Source organism: Mustela nivalis (assembly GCF_964662115.1).
Source record: "Mustela nivalis genome assembly, chromosome: 2".
Lineage (NCBI taxonomy): Eukaryota > Metazoa > Chordata > Mammalia > Carnivora > Mustelidae > Mustela > Mustela nivalis.
The window spans coordinates 47,866,558-47,885,846 of NC_139021.1; the positions used below are offsets into that span (position 1 = coordinate 47,866,558).

Below are 19,289 nucleotides of genomic sequence, written 5' to 3' on the forward strand. Positions count from 1 at the left end.
TATTGCTTCTATCTCTTTAGAGGAACCAGGGGTTACTCATCTGTTATCTTACTTGGTTTCTTTCCATATCACTGTGTACACATAAAATGATAGCATTTGTTTGGCATCTGCGACAACCAGCAAAGATTGCTGCGGATCAGAGGAATCTGGAGACCATGGGCACCCCAAGGCTATTGGAATCACCATCTCTACCCCATCACCCATGCGAGGCAGAGCTGTGGGCTTTGACATTCTGGCTGAGAAACTCCGGTTTAAAAAATATTTGTGACTTATATGTCCCCATGGTTACTACTTTTCTTAATGAACGTTCAAAAACCTTTTTCTTTAAATTCTTGCTTTGGGCTTACATCAGGTATAGTATCAGAGGTCCCTGAAACACTTTAGCAGGGATGTTAGCACTTCGCAATCTGGAAGAGAAAGACCCTGAGTTGGCAACAGCTTTAGACAATAAGCAGGCTCTTTTGTGATGTCTGTTTAATGAAAAGGGAGCTTTTCCTTTATACCTGCAAACACATTCATAGAATGCCAGAGGCAGGGGGTCACTTTCTATTAACCACTTGCTGATTTTGAGATAAGCCTTCATAAGCTCTGTGTAGAACACTTAAGTTGCTATTAGGGTAGTTCCTTTGGATGCACAACAAAAGATGTCATACTGCCTTACCTTGGTCTCCAAGAGGTTAAACCCTGCTGTTTCCATAGTGCCTGTGAGTTATATTTGAAATCGGCATTTATTTTCTTGTTCTGAGCCTATTCTTTCCTAATTAACTTAGTGCTTATAATGTTTATATCCTACTGGGAAAATATGTAGGGAAAACCTAAAAGGACTAAGGGAGAAAAAGGTTAAAGCATTAATTTGGGTTTAAAAGAATATGCTCCTCATTCAACGTTCATGACATTTACTTTTACTTATTTTTCCTGGGGTAAGTTATCTTTCAAAGGAGTCTATTCTCCAGACTTCAACGGAGAGCTGATTTTGAAAGAAGTCATTTTCTCCGAATTGAGGGCTGACCTTTGCTTTATTTTTACAGAGGCCTCCCTTCTCTCCTTGCTGCTGCCCTCCCGTATTTTATAATTACGCCTGTCCTAAGTCGATTTATGCTTTCTATGCAGCTCCGGAGAGGGTTAGCCTATGCCCAGCTGTTTTGGATTTGCATACGACTTGTCTCTGCGAAGTCTTGCCCCAAAACGGCTTCATCAATGCAGGATAGCACAGGTTACTTTGTGAGCATAGAGATATACATTTCCTTCTAGGAAATACACCGATTTAAATTTCCACCTGCTCTTCTTGGATTTATATTATTTACCAAGGAGGTTATGCATCTGTCCTGCCTACTTCTCACTACTCTACATGATTTACTTTTACTTGGCTATAAGCAATAAAAGGTGATGAAGAAGATAGAGATGATTCATTTCTAGGAGCCATGAGGAAATGTGAGAGCACAGTTTTCTCCTTTTTCACCAAAGATGAAGGTTTAAAAGTAATTTCTTCCATTTGATCATTCAATCCTGAAGATAAGCTTCAGGAAATACCAGCTGCTTAGAATTTATTTTTTAAGACTTTTTTTTTTTTTAAGAGCAGTTTTAGGTTTGTAATACAACTGAGAAAGAGGTACAAAGATTTCCAAGTATGCCCTTGCTCCCACCCGTGCGTAGATGGCCTCCCCTGTCATCAACATCGTTCACCAGAGTGGTCCTTTTTTTCCCCCTTTTTACCAAGGGTGAACCTGTAGTAACACAGCATCATCCCCCAATGTTCGTAGTTCACCTTAACATTCATTCTTGGTGTTGTATATGATAAGCTTGTGGACAAATGTATCATATCACATACCCATTATTATAGTACCATAAAGAGTATTTTACCTGCCCTGAAAATCCTGTTTTGCCTATTCATCCCTCCCCCCCATCCCCTCCGCCTCTGGTAATCACTCATTTTTTTATTGTCTCCATAGTTGGGTTTTTTTTCCCCCCAAAATGTCATATAGGTGAAATCAGATAATATATAGCCTTTTCAGATTTTCTTATTTCACTTAGCAATATGCATTTAAGGTTTCTCTGTCTTTTCATGGCTGGATGGCTCTTTTCCCTTTAGTGCTGAGTAATATTCCATTGTCTGGATGTACTCCTGTTTATCCATTTATCTACTACTAAAGGACATTTGGTTGCTTCCAAGTTTTGGCAATTATGAACAAAGCTGCTATAAAGATTTATGTGCAGGTTTTTCTGTAGACCTAAGTTCCAACTCCTTCCTACCAATAATGAATCAGAGTTCCTGTTTCTCCCTCTCCTTGCCAGCTTGGGGAATTGCCCGTGTCCTGGACTTTGACCATTCTAATAGGTGTGTAACGGTACCTTGTTGTTTTTATTTATATGTCCCTGATGATGTATGCCATGGAACATTTTCTTGTATGTTTCTTTGCCACCTGTATGTCTTCACTGTGGAGGTGTCTGTTAAGATCTTTGGCTCGGGGTGAACGGGTGGCTCAGTTGGTTAAGCACCTGACTTCAGCTCAGGTCATGATCTCAGAGTCCTGAGATTGAGCCCCTTGTCAGGCTCCCCACTCAACAAGGAGTCTGCTTCTCTTTCTCTCTTTCTCAGCTCTTCCCTCTGCCTGTGTTCTCTTTCTCTCTCAAATAAACAAAAAAATCTTTGAAAAAAAGTTCTTGGCTCATTTATTGATCAGGTTGTTTGCTTTCTTATTTTTTAAGATTTTATTTATTTGACAGATAGAGAGTAGTAGGCAGACAGACAGGCAGAGGTAGAAAGGAGGAAGCAGGCTCCCTGCTGAGCAGAGAGCCCGTTGCAGGGCTCAATCCCAGGACCCTGGGATCATGACCCGAGCTAAAGGCAGAGGCTTTAACCCACTGAGTCACCCCGGCGCCCCTGTTTTCTTGTTCTTGAGTTTTTAAGAGTTTCTTTTTATATATTTTGGATAGCATTATTTTATCAAATACGTCTTCTGCAAATATATTCTCCTAGTCTTTAGCTTGTCTTGTAATTCTCTTGATTTTATCTTTTGCACAGCAGAAAATTTTAACAAACTGTAGCTTACCAGTTCTTTCTTTCCTGGATTGTGTCCTTGGTGTTGTATCAAAAAAGGCATCACCATACCCAAGATCATATAGGTTTTCTCCTATGTTATCTTCTAGGAGCTTTATAGTTTCATGTTTTATATTTAGGTCACTATATAGGTCATATATTTAAATCATAATCCATTTGAGTTATTTTTGTGAAGGGTATAAGGTCTGTGTCTAGTGCCTTTTTTTTTCTTTTTTTTGCATATGGATGCCCAGATGTTCCAGCACCATCTGTTGAAGGGACTATCTTTGGTCTATTGTATTGCTTTTGCTTCTTTGTCCAGGACCAGTTGACTCTATTTATAGATGAGCATTTATTTTTTAACCAATCCACGAAGTTTTCACCTACTCTTCTTGCAAAAATAGTAACTTTGGTTAATGCATTAGATGGATATGAACATCAATCATTTCAAAAAGGAAAGTTGGGTCATGTTTTGGATCATAATTTCAGGTTAGTATGACGGCAAACTGATTGTAACCTCTGTCCTTCCAGCGTCTCCGAGATTGACATGACTGACCTTGCTGGCCAGGTGGGGAGCCCTTTCTACCCAAGCATGTGGCTCCATCCTGAAAATGCTTGCTCAGCTAAACAGGATGCCCTTGCAAAAGATGGAGAGGTATATGAGTACTTATATTTTATTTAAATTAAATCCTTTCTCATCCATTACTTTCTAACCTGTTTTCTTTTATTCCTTGGCCTATGCAATGGAGGTTTTTAACCTGGAGTCTGTGGACCGCTGGGTTGCACTTGAATGGATTTTAGAGGATCAGATATCTATTATTCTCAGGGAAAGTGTTCATAGTGCTTATCAGATTCCTAAAGGGTCTTGTGAACCCAAATGATTAAAGCCACTGTTAACCACTCATGTTAAATTCTATGGCTCAGATAATTCTGATATTTCACAGAATTATACCTAACACAAGGGGCAATTAAACTGTGAAGTATTAATTCTCTATAACATGATTTATGTTTATGTATTTGCATGTGTGGATATTGCATAACTTTCCTCTGATCTTTCTACTGAAAAGCCTTTGAGGCTTTGAAAGTTTGGTTCAATATAAATCACTGTCATCACACCACCAAGGTGAATCCTTGTGTACAACCACATGATTTGGACACTGAGAGCTGAGAATCACCATTGTCTACTCTTCCATGCCTCCATAAATCTTAAGAAAAATATGACTGAATTAAAAATTCTAATGATAGAGATTATTAAAATCTTAGCTATACATTTCCTTTTAATTTTCACTTCTATGTGGAATCTAAAAAAAGGCAAAAAGTTTAACTACTAGAAATAGCGAGTAAGAAAAGTGGTTGCCAGAGGCTGGGGGATGGGGAGATATGGAGAAGTTAGAGAAGAGGACAAACTTTTAGTTATAATATGAATAAGGTTTGAGGATCTAACTGTACAACATGGTGACTATAGTTGATAACATTACTGTATAACTGAAATTTGCCAAGAGAGTGGAATTTAAATGTCCTCATGGAGGGTGTAGGGGGGCTGGGGAGGCAGCTATGTGAAGTGATGGATGTATAACTTACTTGATGGGGGGGAGTCTTTTCACCGTGTGTGTGTGTGTGTGTGTGTGTGTGTGTGTGTGTGTGTATCAATCAAAAGATTGATTTAAAAATCAATGTGATGATATGATTTTTAAATTAAATTTTAAATTAAATTTATTTTAAAATATCACATTGATACTTTAAATATCTTATAATTTTGGGGAGCCTGGGTGGCTCAGTCACTTGAGCATCCACCTCTTGGTTTTAGCTCAGGTCATGATCTCGTGTGTCATAGGACTGAGCCCTGCATTGGGCTCCATGCTCACCAGGGAGTCTGCTTTAGGATTCTCTCCCTCTGCACCCCCTCCACTTGTGTGTACATGCACTTTCTCTCTCTCTTCTCAATAAAATAAAATAAAATAAAATAAAATAAAATAAAATAAAATCTTAAAAAGAAAAGAAATACAATATTTTCAACACATATGGTCAATACTGGCCTCACACAACCCTGGATTTTTGTGGACCTAAGTGAAGGAAAAGTGAAGCAGATAGTAATTTGGGCCTGCAGAGAAGCAAGAGAAAGCAAGAGTAAAACACTTTAATTAGATCTAATTGTTAATACAACTAAACAAAAATAGGGAAAGTACCATAAGGTTAATTAGAACTAATGTCTAAGGTCTGGTAAAAGAGTGAGACATAAATGTGGAAAAAAATTTAAGCTTGCTGGAAAAAAAAAAAAAGAATCACTTTGTTTCTGTTGGTTTACTATGTTCCTAGTGGATCTGCAACTCATGAAGCTGCAGTACAAATTATTTTTGTGTAACCCGGAGAATATAACACAATTTTTAATTTCCTTGGAACCTCTTCTTAATAATTAAGATGTTCTGCATTGGAAGCCCCACACTGCCTTATAAAATTGGAATGTAACTGTTAATTTTAGTTCGATGTCTTTGTGAAATGCATTCTGCTATCCACACAATATTTCTCATTTCTTGTTCCTTCAGCTTTGTGTATGCGTAAAACACGCCATAGTGGAACTGCCTGTTGAATGCCAGCACGTTCATTTGTACCTGAGGAAGGAAAAAACAATAAAGACCATCACTTATCAGGAGTGTACAACATTTACGAAATAATATTAAACTACAGACTGGCTTGTATTTGTACAGTGCTTATTTGTATTTAAATAGGCAATGTCTGGGGGTGCTCAGTGGGTTAAGCCTCTGCCTTCAGCTTAGGTCATGAGCTCAGGGTCCTGGGATCCAACCACCTCATCGGGCTCTCTGCTCAGCAGGGAGCCTGCTTCCCCCTTTCTCTCTGCCTGCTGCTCTGCCTACTTGTGATCTCTCTCTGTCAAATAAATAGTAAAATGTTAAAAATAAACAAACAAACAAACAGGCAATGCCCAAATTGGACCAAATACCGGAAAATGGTAGCAATTCATCAAGTTCTAAAGGGAACTTTAGTGTCACTCTACAGATAAAGATAGACAATAGTAGTTTAAAAGGTAACTTTATAAAAAATAAGTAAAATAAAGTAGGTTTATAGAATCACTAGATAAACTCCAAATCTTCACAGCACTGCTAGCACAAAGATTCCTGGGAAAATCTAGTGTTTGTGTATGTATGTGTGGAACTTTGTAGTAAAAATATGGTTGGCTTCTAGCTAGTGGGCTTGCCTCATTTAGGTAAACCATTTTCCCTAGACCAAAACTTTGAAAATGTTAAAAAGGTTTGTAGGTTGCCTAACTCTCCTCCAGGGCAATGTCACAGGCCCCTGGAATTTGGAATGAGTGACATAATGAGCTTTCTTTTTTTTTTTTTTTAAAGATCGAAGGCAGCGGCTCAACCCACTGAGCCACCCCGGCGCCCCATAATGAGCTTTCTTAGGATGCTTGGCAGCAATTTGACATTCCGTTAAATTTATGTTTTTGTTGTTGTTGTTGTTTTTCTGCAGAAGGTAGAACAGTAAAAGACAACTTAAAAAAAAATTGTGTAGCTTTGGTGAGTGCTGTGAAGTGTGTAAACCTGGCGATTCACAGACCTGTACCCCTGGGGATAAAAATATATTATATGTTTATAAAAAATTAAAAATTAAAAATTAAAAAAATTGTGTAACTCATGTAAAGTCTGAAATGGAACCATTCTTTTATTCCATTCCATTTTGAAAAAAGGATGAGAGGTACTGCGTCCCTCCCGCATTTCTGAAAGCGTCAAGCTAAGTATTCAGGAAGTGGAAGTCCTTGCTTTCAGTAACAGACACTTATTTTTTCTGTGAAGGGCCACTTTCTTAACAGCCTTCTTTGAAGCGGTTGTGCAACAGTGTGAAATTTTAAAAACCTCCCTAATATATGGGATAAATTGCATTGTTTTTACTTCTTTGTATGACAAGCACTAGAGAGTTGTTTGAAGATGTTTGGAGCAGGACTTAGAGGAAGAGGCCTGAACTGCTTTCTGGAGCCAGTCCTACTCTAAATTTGGGTAAAATTTCAGGATTTTCTCTCAATCAACTGACAGGGAAGGGCCAGTGGTTTTAGAGAAACGAATAAAACACACTAGAAAAATTCTCCAGATTTGAAAGACCTTATCTGGTATCCCCATCTCCCTCAAAAAAAGCCCTCTGTTGAATAGTTAATAGCCCAGGAATTGACTATAAATGGATTAAAGACTCTTCTGTTTTTCAGGTAAAGAGAATAGTCTAGACTCTCCAGATAGAATTCTATGCAAATAATTCCTAAGTATTATAACTGTGTTCCTAAATTGTATTAAAACCGTAGACAAGTCCTTCTTAAGGGATGGATTAAGGTGAGATGCACATCACAGAGTGTACACCATGAGGAGAATCCATATATGATCATAAGAATGTCCTACTTCTGATTCTTTAGTTAATTATGGAACAGCTGCATTCTTTCCAGAGCTTTGCTATGTGTCCTGGATAAGACACACTTGGCCAGGACAAGTCAACAGGAAGCCATCATATGGGAACCACTGGGCCTCCAAGGCAGAGAGACACTAATACCCATTTGGCTGTCAAATTGTGAATGTACTTAATCAGCTGAATTGATCAACTGAAACAAGAAGCCCCACCAAAAGAAAACCCAAAGTAAGAAACATCTAAAACTGAGAGTAAAAGCACACATAAGCTAATAGCATTTCCATTTATATCCTACCTCATGCTCATAAAACACGTCTTCCAATGTCTTTCCTCCACTGCCATCACCCACAGCCTCAAACAAAGGCTTGTATACCTAAAAAAAAGAGGCTATTTTTAAACAGATTCTCATTTCTTATAAATAGGTATGAAGATATTTTCCTAGCAATATAGAAATGATGTCTCTCTTCTCATCTACCCAGAAGGACTGAATGTTTTCTTGTGAGATCTTTGGCCTCCTGAAAACAATACCAAGAAAACCTAGATAAAAGAGTATGGTTTAACCAGGATGGGTTCATGGGTTCTTTGAAATGACAGTTGATAAAATTCACATGGAATTTCAAGGGTGGAAGGGGTGGAAACTGGGGAGAAGCTCGAAATTTAATATTACGCTATAAAGCCTCTTGTGATGACATAAGCTACTGCAAAGATTTATGCAGTTTGCTGACTTCTCTTTCTCAGAAGCCTTCAGAAACCCAAAAGAAAAGATAAGAGTGTCATCCCAGTTCTGGAAAAGTTATCGGAGGGCATCATGTGACCGTAAGTCAGAAGGAATGGAATTAGGGGATGAGCTGAGAAGCCGCAGATTCTTAAGAGAGCATTTGGAGTAGGGGAACAACATAGAGCCCTCCTTTCATCCCCTATTTCTGGCCCTGATTACACGGAATGGTAGAAACCACTATGTCCATATTCTCCCTTGCATTTCAAGTAGACATCCTGTACCTGAGTGTGTCTACCCAATGGGTAAGGACTGCTGGGTCAGGCCCTTTTTTGTAACTTTGACATGAGCTCACATATCCAGAACACTGCACCAGTCCCTTGGGGAACTTGCTCTATGAAGTACTTCAAAAGACCTGCTCAAATGACTGCTCCTTGGAGATTTAAACAAGTACTTGCTTGGCAGGAACCTCAATAAGAAAAAAAAAAAGAAAGAAAGAAAAAAAGAAAAACCCACATGGCTTGGAAATTTGAAGTACTTCTTTGGAAGAAGTTCTAGAATGACATTGCTTTCTACCTTAAGAACATAACTGCTTTAGAGAAGACATGTAAATTTAATGTGTGAACTTTTAAAGTACAGGTAATAAAATGTGAGAAATTCAGGGTGCCTGGTGTAGTTACATACCCCATAATGCTCTGCTACTCTCCTCATCTGATCAAAGTCTTCAGCTTGAGCCAAAAGGCGCAACCCTTCAGGATAGAGCTTGCCACAGGTCGGGTAGAGGGTCTCCCGGTCGTCTTTGCTCAGTTCAGTGCCAAAGGAGTTAAGAGTGATGATAAAAGCACGCCTGTCAGCCTCAAACTGAATTTGCAAGACATAAAATCAGTGAAATCTAACCATGTACGAAATACTATAAACAGAACCCTAAGTAGACAAATTTATTTCCACAGTGATTTGCTTTTCTTTCCAGATTTTTGTCTAATTATAATACAAACATGTGTTATTAATGTTCCCTTAGTCTTTTTTTTTTTTAAGATTTTATTTCTTTATTTTGAGAGAGAGAGAGAGAGAGAGAGAGAGAGAGAGCGCACGCTCGCCAGCATGAGCAGGGGGAATAGCAGAGGGAGAAAGAGAAGCAGAATCCCCTGCTGAGAAGGGAGCCCAAGGAGAGGCTGGATCCCAGGAGCCTGGGATCGTGAACTAAGCTGAAGCCCTTTTATTTCCTCCCCAATTTGATATGATTTCCTTTGAATTCCTATTATCCTTTAATATCCTTTTTACTATAACTGCCTGATGTATCTACCTTAGTAATTTTTTCTAGTCTGGAGGTTCTGTGCGTGCGTGCGTGCGTGCGTGCGTGTGTGTATTCTTAGTGAAAGGAGCTATAATCTTGAAATTGTAAAAGGGCTATCTTGTGTTTGACCATCCTTAAGCAGACAGTTTGACACAACATCTGATTATGGATGAGAGTAAATGGGTGGTATTCGATTTCACTTAAGCCCACTCTGTCATTTACGGAGGGCTGGCTTCCTGTGTGGCACAGATGATGCCAGATTTCCTATGTCCTTTCACTCTTCCTTACACGCATTCATTTTGAAACCATAACTTATTTTTTGTTATTGTTGCAAAAGTATACTGTTGACGTATTCAAAATCATTATCAGTTGCACATGATCGAGTTGGGCTGGTTCATTATTGGAGGGCAGGAATACCTCGTGGGGGCAGTGGGTAGAGGGGCTGATGGCCGTGGAAGAGAGGGAAGAGAATGGAAATCGAACCTAGCCTTGCTAGCTCAGGAAGATGAAACACACTTATTCTAAGCTTGTTTTTCACTGTTTCGTTAAACATACAGGTTGTCAGAAAGGCAAAGACAAATAATAAAAGGCACAAAGGCAAACGTTAAACTGCAGTACACTTGTCTTGAACATAAGTCAATTTCTTTCTTTCTTTTTTTTTTTTCATATGAAGTCACAATCTTGTAATTAGGTCAAATTTTTGCATGCAAGGCCAGGTTAACAGTGCTCTCTTTTACCATACTGAGTTTTCTGAAGTATCCTGTCAACTAAGATTAAATAAGGACAGACATGGAAGAATTCTGTAACTGGAAGTGCGCTACTGGTGCACGAGTAAAACGGGGGCTAATTACATGATCTGATATATTTATGTAAATATGTCAATTTATTTATTTATTTTTAAAAATACATCAATTTATATAAATCTGACAGATCTCTTCTGATCATATCATTAGAGACATCATAACTGCATGCTAGTGTAACAACGCTTTTACATAAAGATAGTTAAATGTACTTTTATTTTTAACACAGCTTGAAGAAAACCTAATCTAATGTGGTAGTATCATGGGCATAGGAAAGGGATAATGGGAACACTGGGTATATAGTTTGATCAAACCCTTGCAGTGATAAGGATTCTTCTAATACTGTGCTGTCCTTTCTACATTACTGAGGATTACAGAGACATAATTCTTACCTAGTTCTGATTTTTATAGCACATGCAATATGATCTTGCTCATGAATTAGCACTTTAAAAGAAAAAAGATTTTATTTATTTGAGAGAGAGAGAGAGAGAGAGCACAAGCAGGGGGCATGGCGGGAGGAAAGGGAGAAGCAGGCTTCCCACTGAGCAGGGAGCCCAACGTAGGGCTGGATCCCAGAATCCTGGGATCATGACCTGTGGGGAAGGCAGATGCTTAACTGAGTCACCCGGGTGCCTCGAATTAGCACTTACTTTTATCCAAGAATTGCGAATGGTGAAGTTAATGTAGAGATAATATAGTGGACAAACACAGAGGATCCGGACTAGGCTACCTGGGTTCAAATTCTGACGTTACCACTTATCAGCTATGTGTCCTCTGACAAGTTACTAGCCTTCTTTGCACCTCAGTTGCCAGTTCTGAGAAATAGATACTAAACTCCCATGTTGTTGTGTTGTTTTTTAGATTTTCATTGTGCTGTTTTTTTTTGTTTTTTTTTTAGATTTTTAAATTTATTCATTTGAGAGAGAGAGAGCACGAATGGGGGTAGGGTCAGAAGGAGAGGGAGAAGCAGGCTCCCTGCCGAACAGGGAGCCTGATGTGGGACTTGATCCCGGGACCTGGGATCATGACCTGAGTTGAAGGCAGATGCTTAACCAGTGGAGCCATCCAGATGCCCTCATTGTGCTGCTTTGAAGTCCAAGTGAATTCAAGTATATAAAGCACCTAGGATATTATCTGGCACATAATAAATGTTAACTATTAATAGTGTCATTTTACATCTTCTGTAAGGTTATGAGTTTTGCCATAGCTCTTATTTCACATATTTTGTACGTATAAAGCACACAAGCCATTTCTAAACCACAGGAATTATGTCAGTAGAAATTACATTTTCAAGCCATAGATAATGTGGCTTCTTATAGGGTAGCTAGCAGTTAAAAATTTATGACAAGGAGAGTGCTTCACAGGGCCAGCAGGTCACTTATGTTATGTGATCAGAATGTCTGAAAGAGGCTAGCTCACTTTCTGACATTTAGTATACCATAAAAAATGTTATTTATTTATCCATGCCCACTTCCTGTGTAATATAGATAAAGGCAAAAAAGATTTCTTGGAGTCTTCCAGTGATAAATTGTTACTTCAAGGACTGCTTTTGCTTGAAGAGTTTCAACAAGGCATAGCAAAGTATCTTTAACTGTAAAATTTTAATGATTAGATGTTTTGAAGGGAACTAATTTTATCATATACAGTTTTAGAAATTAATTTAAAATATATGCAGATGAAGTTATTCAGGTTTTTTGTTTTTTCCCTTTTTTGGCCTAAAGGGCAGTTCTTATCAGGCTTTTTCTTGAAATCAGAAGTCATTGAGCTATTTAATCTACCTACCAATGAAGTCACTGTGACAGGTAATTTAATGATTAAAGACCTTTTTTTTTTTTTAAGATTTTATTTATTTATTTGACAGATAGAGATCACAAGTAGGCAGAGAGGCAGGCAGAGAGAGAGAGAGGAGGAGGAAGCAGGCTCCCCGCAGAGCAGAGAGCCGGATGCGGGGCTCGATTCCAGGACCCTGGGATCATGATCTGAGCTGAAGGCAGAGGCTTTAACCCACTGAGCCACCCAGGTGCCCCAATTAAAGACATTCTTTAGACAAAACTTAGTTTCACAGGGCAAAGCAAAGGGCTTTTTAAAAAGTCTACAATGGTGTCTGCCTCCCTGCTGCCCCTTATCCAAGTGAAACCAGCAGAAGAGATTTGTATGAAACACAATACAGACTATGCCGAGGATATCCCCAGATCCTTCTGATCTCTAGCCTGAATCTCTGAGATCCACACATGCAAGCAAGATGATCTCTGAGCACAGATGAAATCTGTGATGATAAAGAAGAATTAAAAAGATTATAGCATCAGTCAGAGAGGCAGGTTAGAAAGCAGTAGTGGGGGGTGCCTGGGTGGCTCAGTGGGTTAAAGCCTCTGCCTTCAGCTCAGGTCATGGTCCCAGAGTCCTGGGATCGAGCCCCATATCGGGCTCTCTGCTCAGGGTGAGCCTGCTCCCCCCACCCCCGCCTGCCTCTCTGCCTACTTGTGATTTCTGTCTGTCAAATAAATAAATAAATCTTAAAAAAAAAAAAAAAAGAAAGAAAGCAGTAGTGGCACCTGAAACCTAATGTAGTGAGCAGGCCATCTGTGAATCACCTAACCCAAAGAGTTTTCCTACCCAGAGCAGAACACTTGAGGATTGTTTGAGCCTCCTTTATTTTAGGATTTATATAAGGAACAAGGCCTACAGTGGACTTCGGTTCCACACTGTGAGAATTCCCAGCTTGCCCAATGTTGGAGGAAGTTGCGTTATTATTACAAGTCCTCATGGTCTACCAATTGCTCATAGTATACCCAAATTTTAACTAATTACAATCTACTTCGTTTATATTACATCAAAATGAATCATGACAAAACTACTATAAGCATCATTCTTTTCTAATTTCAAAATTAGAATTTCTATGTAGAAAGCTTAGAAAATGTCACTCTTAACTAAAGGCATCAAATAATATATATGATAAAATATGTTATTTTATTTATTTATTAAAGATTTTATTTTTTTATGTGACAGACAGAGAACACAAGTAGGCAGAAGGCAGGCAGAGAGAGGGGGAGAAGCAGGTTCCCTGCTGAGCAAAGTCTCATGCGGGGCTCAATCCCAGAACCCTGAGATCATGACCTGAGCTGAAGGCAGAGGCTTCAACCCACTGAGCCACCCAGTGCCCTTATTTTATTTTTAGATAAAGGAGCTTTTTTAAAAAAAATTATTTATTATTTGAGAGAGAGACAAAGAGCATGAGAGAGAACAGGCATGGGCAGGGGGGCAGAAGGAGAGGGAGAATTAGGCTCCCTGCTGAGTGGGGAGCCCAACATTGGGCTTGACCCCAGGACCCAGGATCATGACCTGAGCCGAAGGCAGATGCTTAACTGACAGCCACAAAGGAACACGCAGGAGCTTCTAACATAAAGGAGCTTCTAACATAAAGATATATAAGTACAATTATGTAAATGAAAAGTGTGTAAGCACATTATTTGGCATAAAGAAATTTAAGGACTTTCTTACCTCAAGAATGGGACACATGATTTCTGCTGTGACATCACCATGATTCTTACAGAATTTATAGAATGCCTCAAGGTAAGACTTAAGAAGAAGAAAGACCATAAAACAATAAATTAAGATAATTTCCTTTGGAAATTTGTAGATCAGCTTTTCATGGCTTATTAAATACTTTAATGGAGGTTGAATTACTTGTCCCGTAGGGCGATATTTTATTAAAAATTTGATACAAACTTTCACATTGAAGCATGCTGCACAGCTTTAAAAAAGAGTAAAATTGTATTTATCGTACCTTATGATTCCTTAATAAGCACTTTTTTTGCATGGTTCTTGGGTTTATTTCACACGGTTAACTTTTGGTACTCTAATAAGAGTGCCAAGCTCTTTTATGAACTCACCAAGGAGTTCTAGATTTGGTCTTGTGCTGACACTTAATCTCTCTTGGTGCCCAGGAGACATGTTTGGGATGGCTTTGAACATGGAGGACACATTGGAAGGCAGAGTCTGGGCTAAACAATTAGACTGTTTGCATCCCAACTCAATTACTTACTAGCTAACTCACTTCTGCCAAGTAAATCTTACCTCTCCATGTCTCTGCTTTCTCCTCTGAGGACTGGGGAGAGCAGAGAGTTTTGCTGGCTAGATTAGGTGAATTAATGCCTATAATCTGCTTAGAGCAGTGCCTTCTCTTAGCTGTATCTTAAGGATGCCTTCTCTAAGTCCATACATTTCTTCACAAAAAGGAAAATTACCTGCAACACAGTGCTTTTGAAAGGACCATATGTTTTAGCATAACCAGTTATATAAATGGCATGACAGCAGACACTCCTTTAGTTACTCTGTGAGATTGTCCAAAGATGCTATGGTTGTATGAGTGAAAATAGCCAGATTTTGCTCAGCCCAAACGACATAGAGCTACACAAATGGTAGCAACATAGTTCAGACACAGAGCTGGCCAGGTTGGCAAGGTGAAATTCAAGGAGGAAAGAGATGGATACTGTGTAACACAAGGATCACTAGGTATGCTCATTGTTTTATGTTTCATTTTTCAAAATTTTTTATTTTTAAGTGATCTTTACACCCAATAGGAGCCTCAAACCTACAACCCTGAGATCAAGAGTTGCAGGCTCCACCAAATGAACCAGACGGGCACCCCTGTATGCGGGTTTTTAAAAAATGGATACGATTCACCTTCCTCATCTGTCTACCCACCCACATCTATCGATCCAACTGCTACCTTTTATGTCCCAGGCACACCAGGCAAGGAGCTAGGAATGAAGAGAAGAATGGGGCACATACTTCCTCTCAACAGTCTTGCTGTTTCAGGGGAAGCTGACATTTACGTCCTGAACTAGAAGACCAGGGCCATAAAAACTGTATTCCAAGCCCACAAAGCTTCATAATTGCAGAAATTGGCTAATGGGCAAAGTAACTTTTAATGAAGAACACTGGTTAAGATGTATTATGTCATAAAGAAACACACGGTATTTTGGGAGACACTTACTTTGTACAGTTTGTTGCGCAGTAATTCAATATTCAGTTCATCAAGGGTATTTTCAGACATACAGTCTTGAAAGAATGGAGCTGAAAGCAGAAATTATCACACAAAATAAACTAATTGAAAGCATGATTATTAACTATAGAAACGATTTTCTGAACATCTTACCCTGAGCTCACTTCTGACCAGAACACTGTGCAGGGGCAAGCCACAGACTGGATTCAGCTACCAGTAGCGATGAGAATAAGAGTCATTATTTACTGAGTATTTACTGTGTGCCAACTGGTCACGGAACACTGCATCTATTTCACCTTCGGAACTAGTCACTTTATGGCTTACTTTTGGAAGCCCCCTCCTACCCCTCATCTCATAGCAGCATTTATCATTTGCAGCCTTACTATGTGCTAAGCATTGAGTTGTACTAAAACTGTGTCGTATTTAGTTTTCAAAGCGCTTTTATACTAAAATACTAATATTTTTAAAATGGGGAAACTGAGGGAAAACTGCACTGCTCTACCTCACCAGGTTGGGACCAGGCAGAGCCTGGAGTCAAATATCCATGATTATGACTTACCCTCTTTCCACCACACTCCCTTAGCATCACACATTAAATGATGGCCATTTTTTTTTTTTTTTACTTTTTAAAATTTCTGTTTTCGGGGCACCTGGATGGCTCAGGGGGTTAAAGCCTCTGCCTTCGGCTCAGTTCATGATCCCAGGGTTCTGGGCTCAAGCCCTGCATCGGGCTCTCTGCTCAGCGGGGAGCCTGCTTCCACCTCTCTCTCTGCCTGCCTCTCTGCCTACTTGTGATCTCTCTCAGTCAAATAAATAAATAAAAATCTTTAAAAAAAATTTGTTTTCAACAGCAAAAATTTTGACACATGGTCAACAGTGAATTGCTATGAATCGCTACCCTCCAGTTTTCCTGACAATAACATATATAAAATGATCCTGCTAGGATTTTAAATGCTAGAAATATTATCAGTGTTAAATTATAATGAAATTAGCATTTATTTCATCATTGCTTCACGTCATTTCACAGGCGCCCCAAGCATCTCAGAAAAATGGCATTCCTCAACTTCCTAGAACAAAACACTGCCACAATACAGCCTTATTCAGACAGAAGTTTAAAACCAAAGGATAAGGAATTAATCATAAAAAACCGAATTAGAAAATTAATTTTTTTGAAAAATTACAAGTTCTATCACTTATTTATTATGATCTGGCACAACATACAAAGGTTTGGAGGTTGGGAGGTGAGCCCCAGCTCCTACTTAGTTACCAATGGTTCTTATGTGATTCTGGGAAGGTTACTTTCATTTGTTGTGAATGAGGGAGCTGGACTAAATTATTTCTTAATGTCCCTTCCATGCCTAGGAATCTGTACAGTATGACATCGAACTCATGGAGAAAAGGAATTGAATGTACATTTTCTGATGACTATGAAGCATGCATAAGGAGTGATATAATTGCTTACATGTTCATACCTAGTGGTGTTTCCACCAGAACAGCATTAAAGAGATCAGAAGGTGTCTCCGCAATGTTGACTGCTTCCATTTCTGTGAAACGGCCCAAAGGGTGGCACTTGACCAGAATTTCTTTCACAGATTTTTTTTGCAATGCACCATTCATCAGTAGGATCACATTGTCTATCATGTAACTGCACCTGGTTTAGAAGAAGGCTCGAGCATTAGGAAATCAACTGTATGAGAATATGAAGCATACCAAAAGTTAAAAAAAAAAAAATATATATATATATATAGTGTTCAGGCACATACTCTTTCATTATGGAAATATATGAGTCTTCTTTTCTTTTAAACTCTGGGGTTTGAGAGCTGTGAATGGGGTAAAATATCTGACTCTCTGGAGATAGCATAGTTTGAAAATCAATGTTATTGTAACTAAGTAAAGCTAAATAAAACCTAGGCTGGTGGTAATAGGCAGAAAACGACCCATATATTTTAATTGTCAAATGTGGTAGGGTGAGGATGAGTGTGAAATTGAGTGTTTTCTCAGAACAGACTATGGGCTTAGGAAGTGGAGAAACAAAGACCCGGAGCATTTCACTCTATCTTAAAAACTTACTTTTTAGATCTCAATAAAGCCCATCACTGATTCAGAATTTAAAATATTTTAAAATAAATAAAATACTTATTAAATTTAATATTAAAATATTAATATTTTATTTATTAGAAGTTTAAAATAGTCCATATTCTTTTCCTCCTATGAAGACTAGGTAGTGAACTTTCTAGCTGTTTTCTCCCAAGTTCCCCAAAAGTCCATAGGTTCATATTTTATGTGATTATGTTGCTCAGTATAAGCTCCGTCTGGGATATCCTGGGTGCATATGCTTGTTCGATCATGTGCTCATCACCCAGGATATTCCAAGCAGTGAGACTGAGAAGCAAAAGAAAGAGTTCCTTACTTCGTGGAGAATGTAGTCTGAGGGAGGAACTTGACAAAGAATCTATTATGGTAAATTGTAACAAAGCACGGGGATGCTAGACGAATTATAGGGTGGTGTGGAGATTCAGATCGGAGCACCGAAGCAGTCTGGGATCAGACTTCCTAGGGAGTGATATTCAAGCTGAAACTTGTAGAATGAGTAGGAGCTGTTCAGGCAAAAGTGGCTGGGAATTGAGGGAGAGAAGTATTCAAGGCAGAAGGAAGAGCATGCAAAAAGCCCCAGAGAAAAGAAAAGAAGAGTTTTCTGCCTCGTCTTGGGCAGTGCAGGTGGGGCCAAGGCTGAGCATGCAGGGTTTTGACAGACAAAATGAGGAATTTGGGGGTGAATGGTGATGGAAGACTCTGAATGCCTTTAAACATTAGAAGCGGGTGTTACGATCTTGCAGAATAATGATTTAAACAGGAGAAGGGATAAACAGATAGTGAGGTGCTTCACAAAAGCTATTTAATCAGGATAACAACACTATGATGATAACAGGTACTGCTCTTCTCTCCACTTCATAGATGAGGAACCAGACGGGCCCAGAGAGGTAAAAATTCCACTCAGAGTGACACAGCTAACAACTGAGACAACTGAGAAACTCAAGCAGTCTGCTTTTGGAATCTTCCTCTTAGCCCTTATACTATGCTGGGTTTGTTTAGCTGTCAAGGATGACCCATAGGTTTCTAGGTTTAACAGATCGTGGGGTCATTTACTGAGATGAGAGCTTTAGAGGACGAGCAGGCTGCAGTGAGAGCAGATGCTTTGGACAGAGTGAGCTTAGATGCCTGCGAGATATCCAAGAGGAGATGCTAGGTAGGTTTCAGAAGTCAGTGTTCTGAAGACAGCCAGGACCAGACATTTGGGAGGTTTAGTAGCATACGTTTAATGGTGGAAGCAGAAGTCTTGGGATGGTTGGGATCACATCTTAGCGTGCACATGAAGAGTTCTGCCCTGAGAACCCTGGAGAGGACCTTGATGGAACCTGAGAAGGAAAGACCAGAAAATAGAAGGAAAACCCAGGGGTGGGGGGAAATTTTAGAAATTCTAGGAAGTGGCCAGAGCTTCAAATGCCACAAGAAAGTCAAGGTAGACACTGAAATGTCCATAAGATGCAGCAACTTACAGGTTATCTGTCAACAGTCAAAACACTTCCAGGACAGTTTATTAGTGGAAGGGAAAGGGGAGATGGTGGCAGAAATGTGACTTGTGTATTTCTTTTATTTATTTATTTATTTATTTATTTATTTATTTATTTATTTGACAGAGAGAAATCACAAGTAGATGGAGAGGCAGGCAGAGAGAGAGAGAGAGAGAGAGAGAGAGAGAGGAAGCAGGCTCCCTGCAGAGCAGAGAGCCCGATGCGGGACTCGACCCCAGGACTCTGAGATCATGACCCGAGCCGAAGGCAGCGGCTTAACCCACTGAGCCACCCAGGTGCCCCAGACTTGTGTATTTCTAAAGTGACCAGGAAATAGGGGCGCCTGGGTGGCTCAGTGGGTTAAAGCCTCTACCTTTGGCTCGGGTTATGGTCCCAGGGTGCTAGGATCGAGCCCCGCATCGGGCTCTCCACTCAGCAGGGAGCCTGCCTGCTTCC

General features: G+C 39.5%; 2 protein-coding genes across 8 annotated transcripts in view; one reads left to right on the forward strand and one right to left on the reverse strand.

Moving 5' to 3' along the window:
* LOC309860475 (uncharacterized protein) overlaps positions 1-19,289 on the forward strand; it is a 117,500-nt gene that overhangs the window by 97,111 nt on the left and 1,100 nt on the right. For 6 of the 7 annotated variants that reach the window (XR_014309389.1, XR_014309390.1, XR_014309391.1 and 3 more), the window contains one exon: positions 3,569-5,319. Coding sequence is in view for 1 of the 7 variants with exons in the window: in XM_082722616.1 (XP_082578742.1) it covers positions 2,293-2,335; positions 3,569-3,692 (167 nt within the window). In the remaining 6 variants the exon portion in view is untranslated. Of the gene's footprint in view, positions 1-2,292; positions 2,336-3,568; positions 5,320-19,289 lie in introns of those variants that run through there. The other variant, XM_082722616.1, reaches the window with a different exon arrangement.
* Positions 5,159-19,289, reverse strand: part of ATP6V0D2 (ATPase H+ transporting V0 subunit d2) — a 42,277-nt gene continuing 28,146 nt past the window's right edge. Inside the window, exons 3-8 of the mRNA XM_082722614.1 lie at positions 16,734-16,912; positions 15,253-15,332; positions 13,755-13,832; positions 8,847-9,023; positions 7,743-7,820; positions 5,159-5,646 (exon numbers count right to left, since the gene is read on the reverse strand). Coding sequence (XP_082578740.1) covers positions 5,485-5,646; positions 7,743-7,820; positions 8,847-9,023; positions 13,755-13,832; positions 15,253-15,332; positions 16,734-16,912 — 754 coding nt within the window. The 3' untranslated portion in view covers positions 5,159-5,484. The remainder of the gene's footprint in view (positions 5,647-7,742; positions 7,821-8,846; positions 9,024-13,754; positions 13,833-15,252; positions 15,333-16,733; positions 16,913-19,289) is intronic.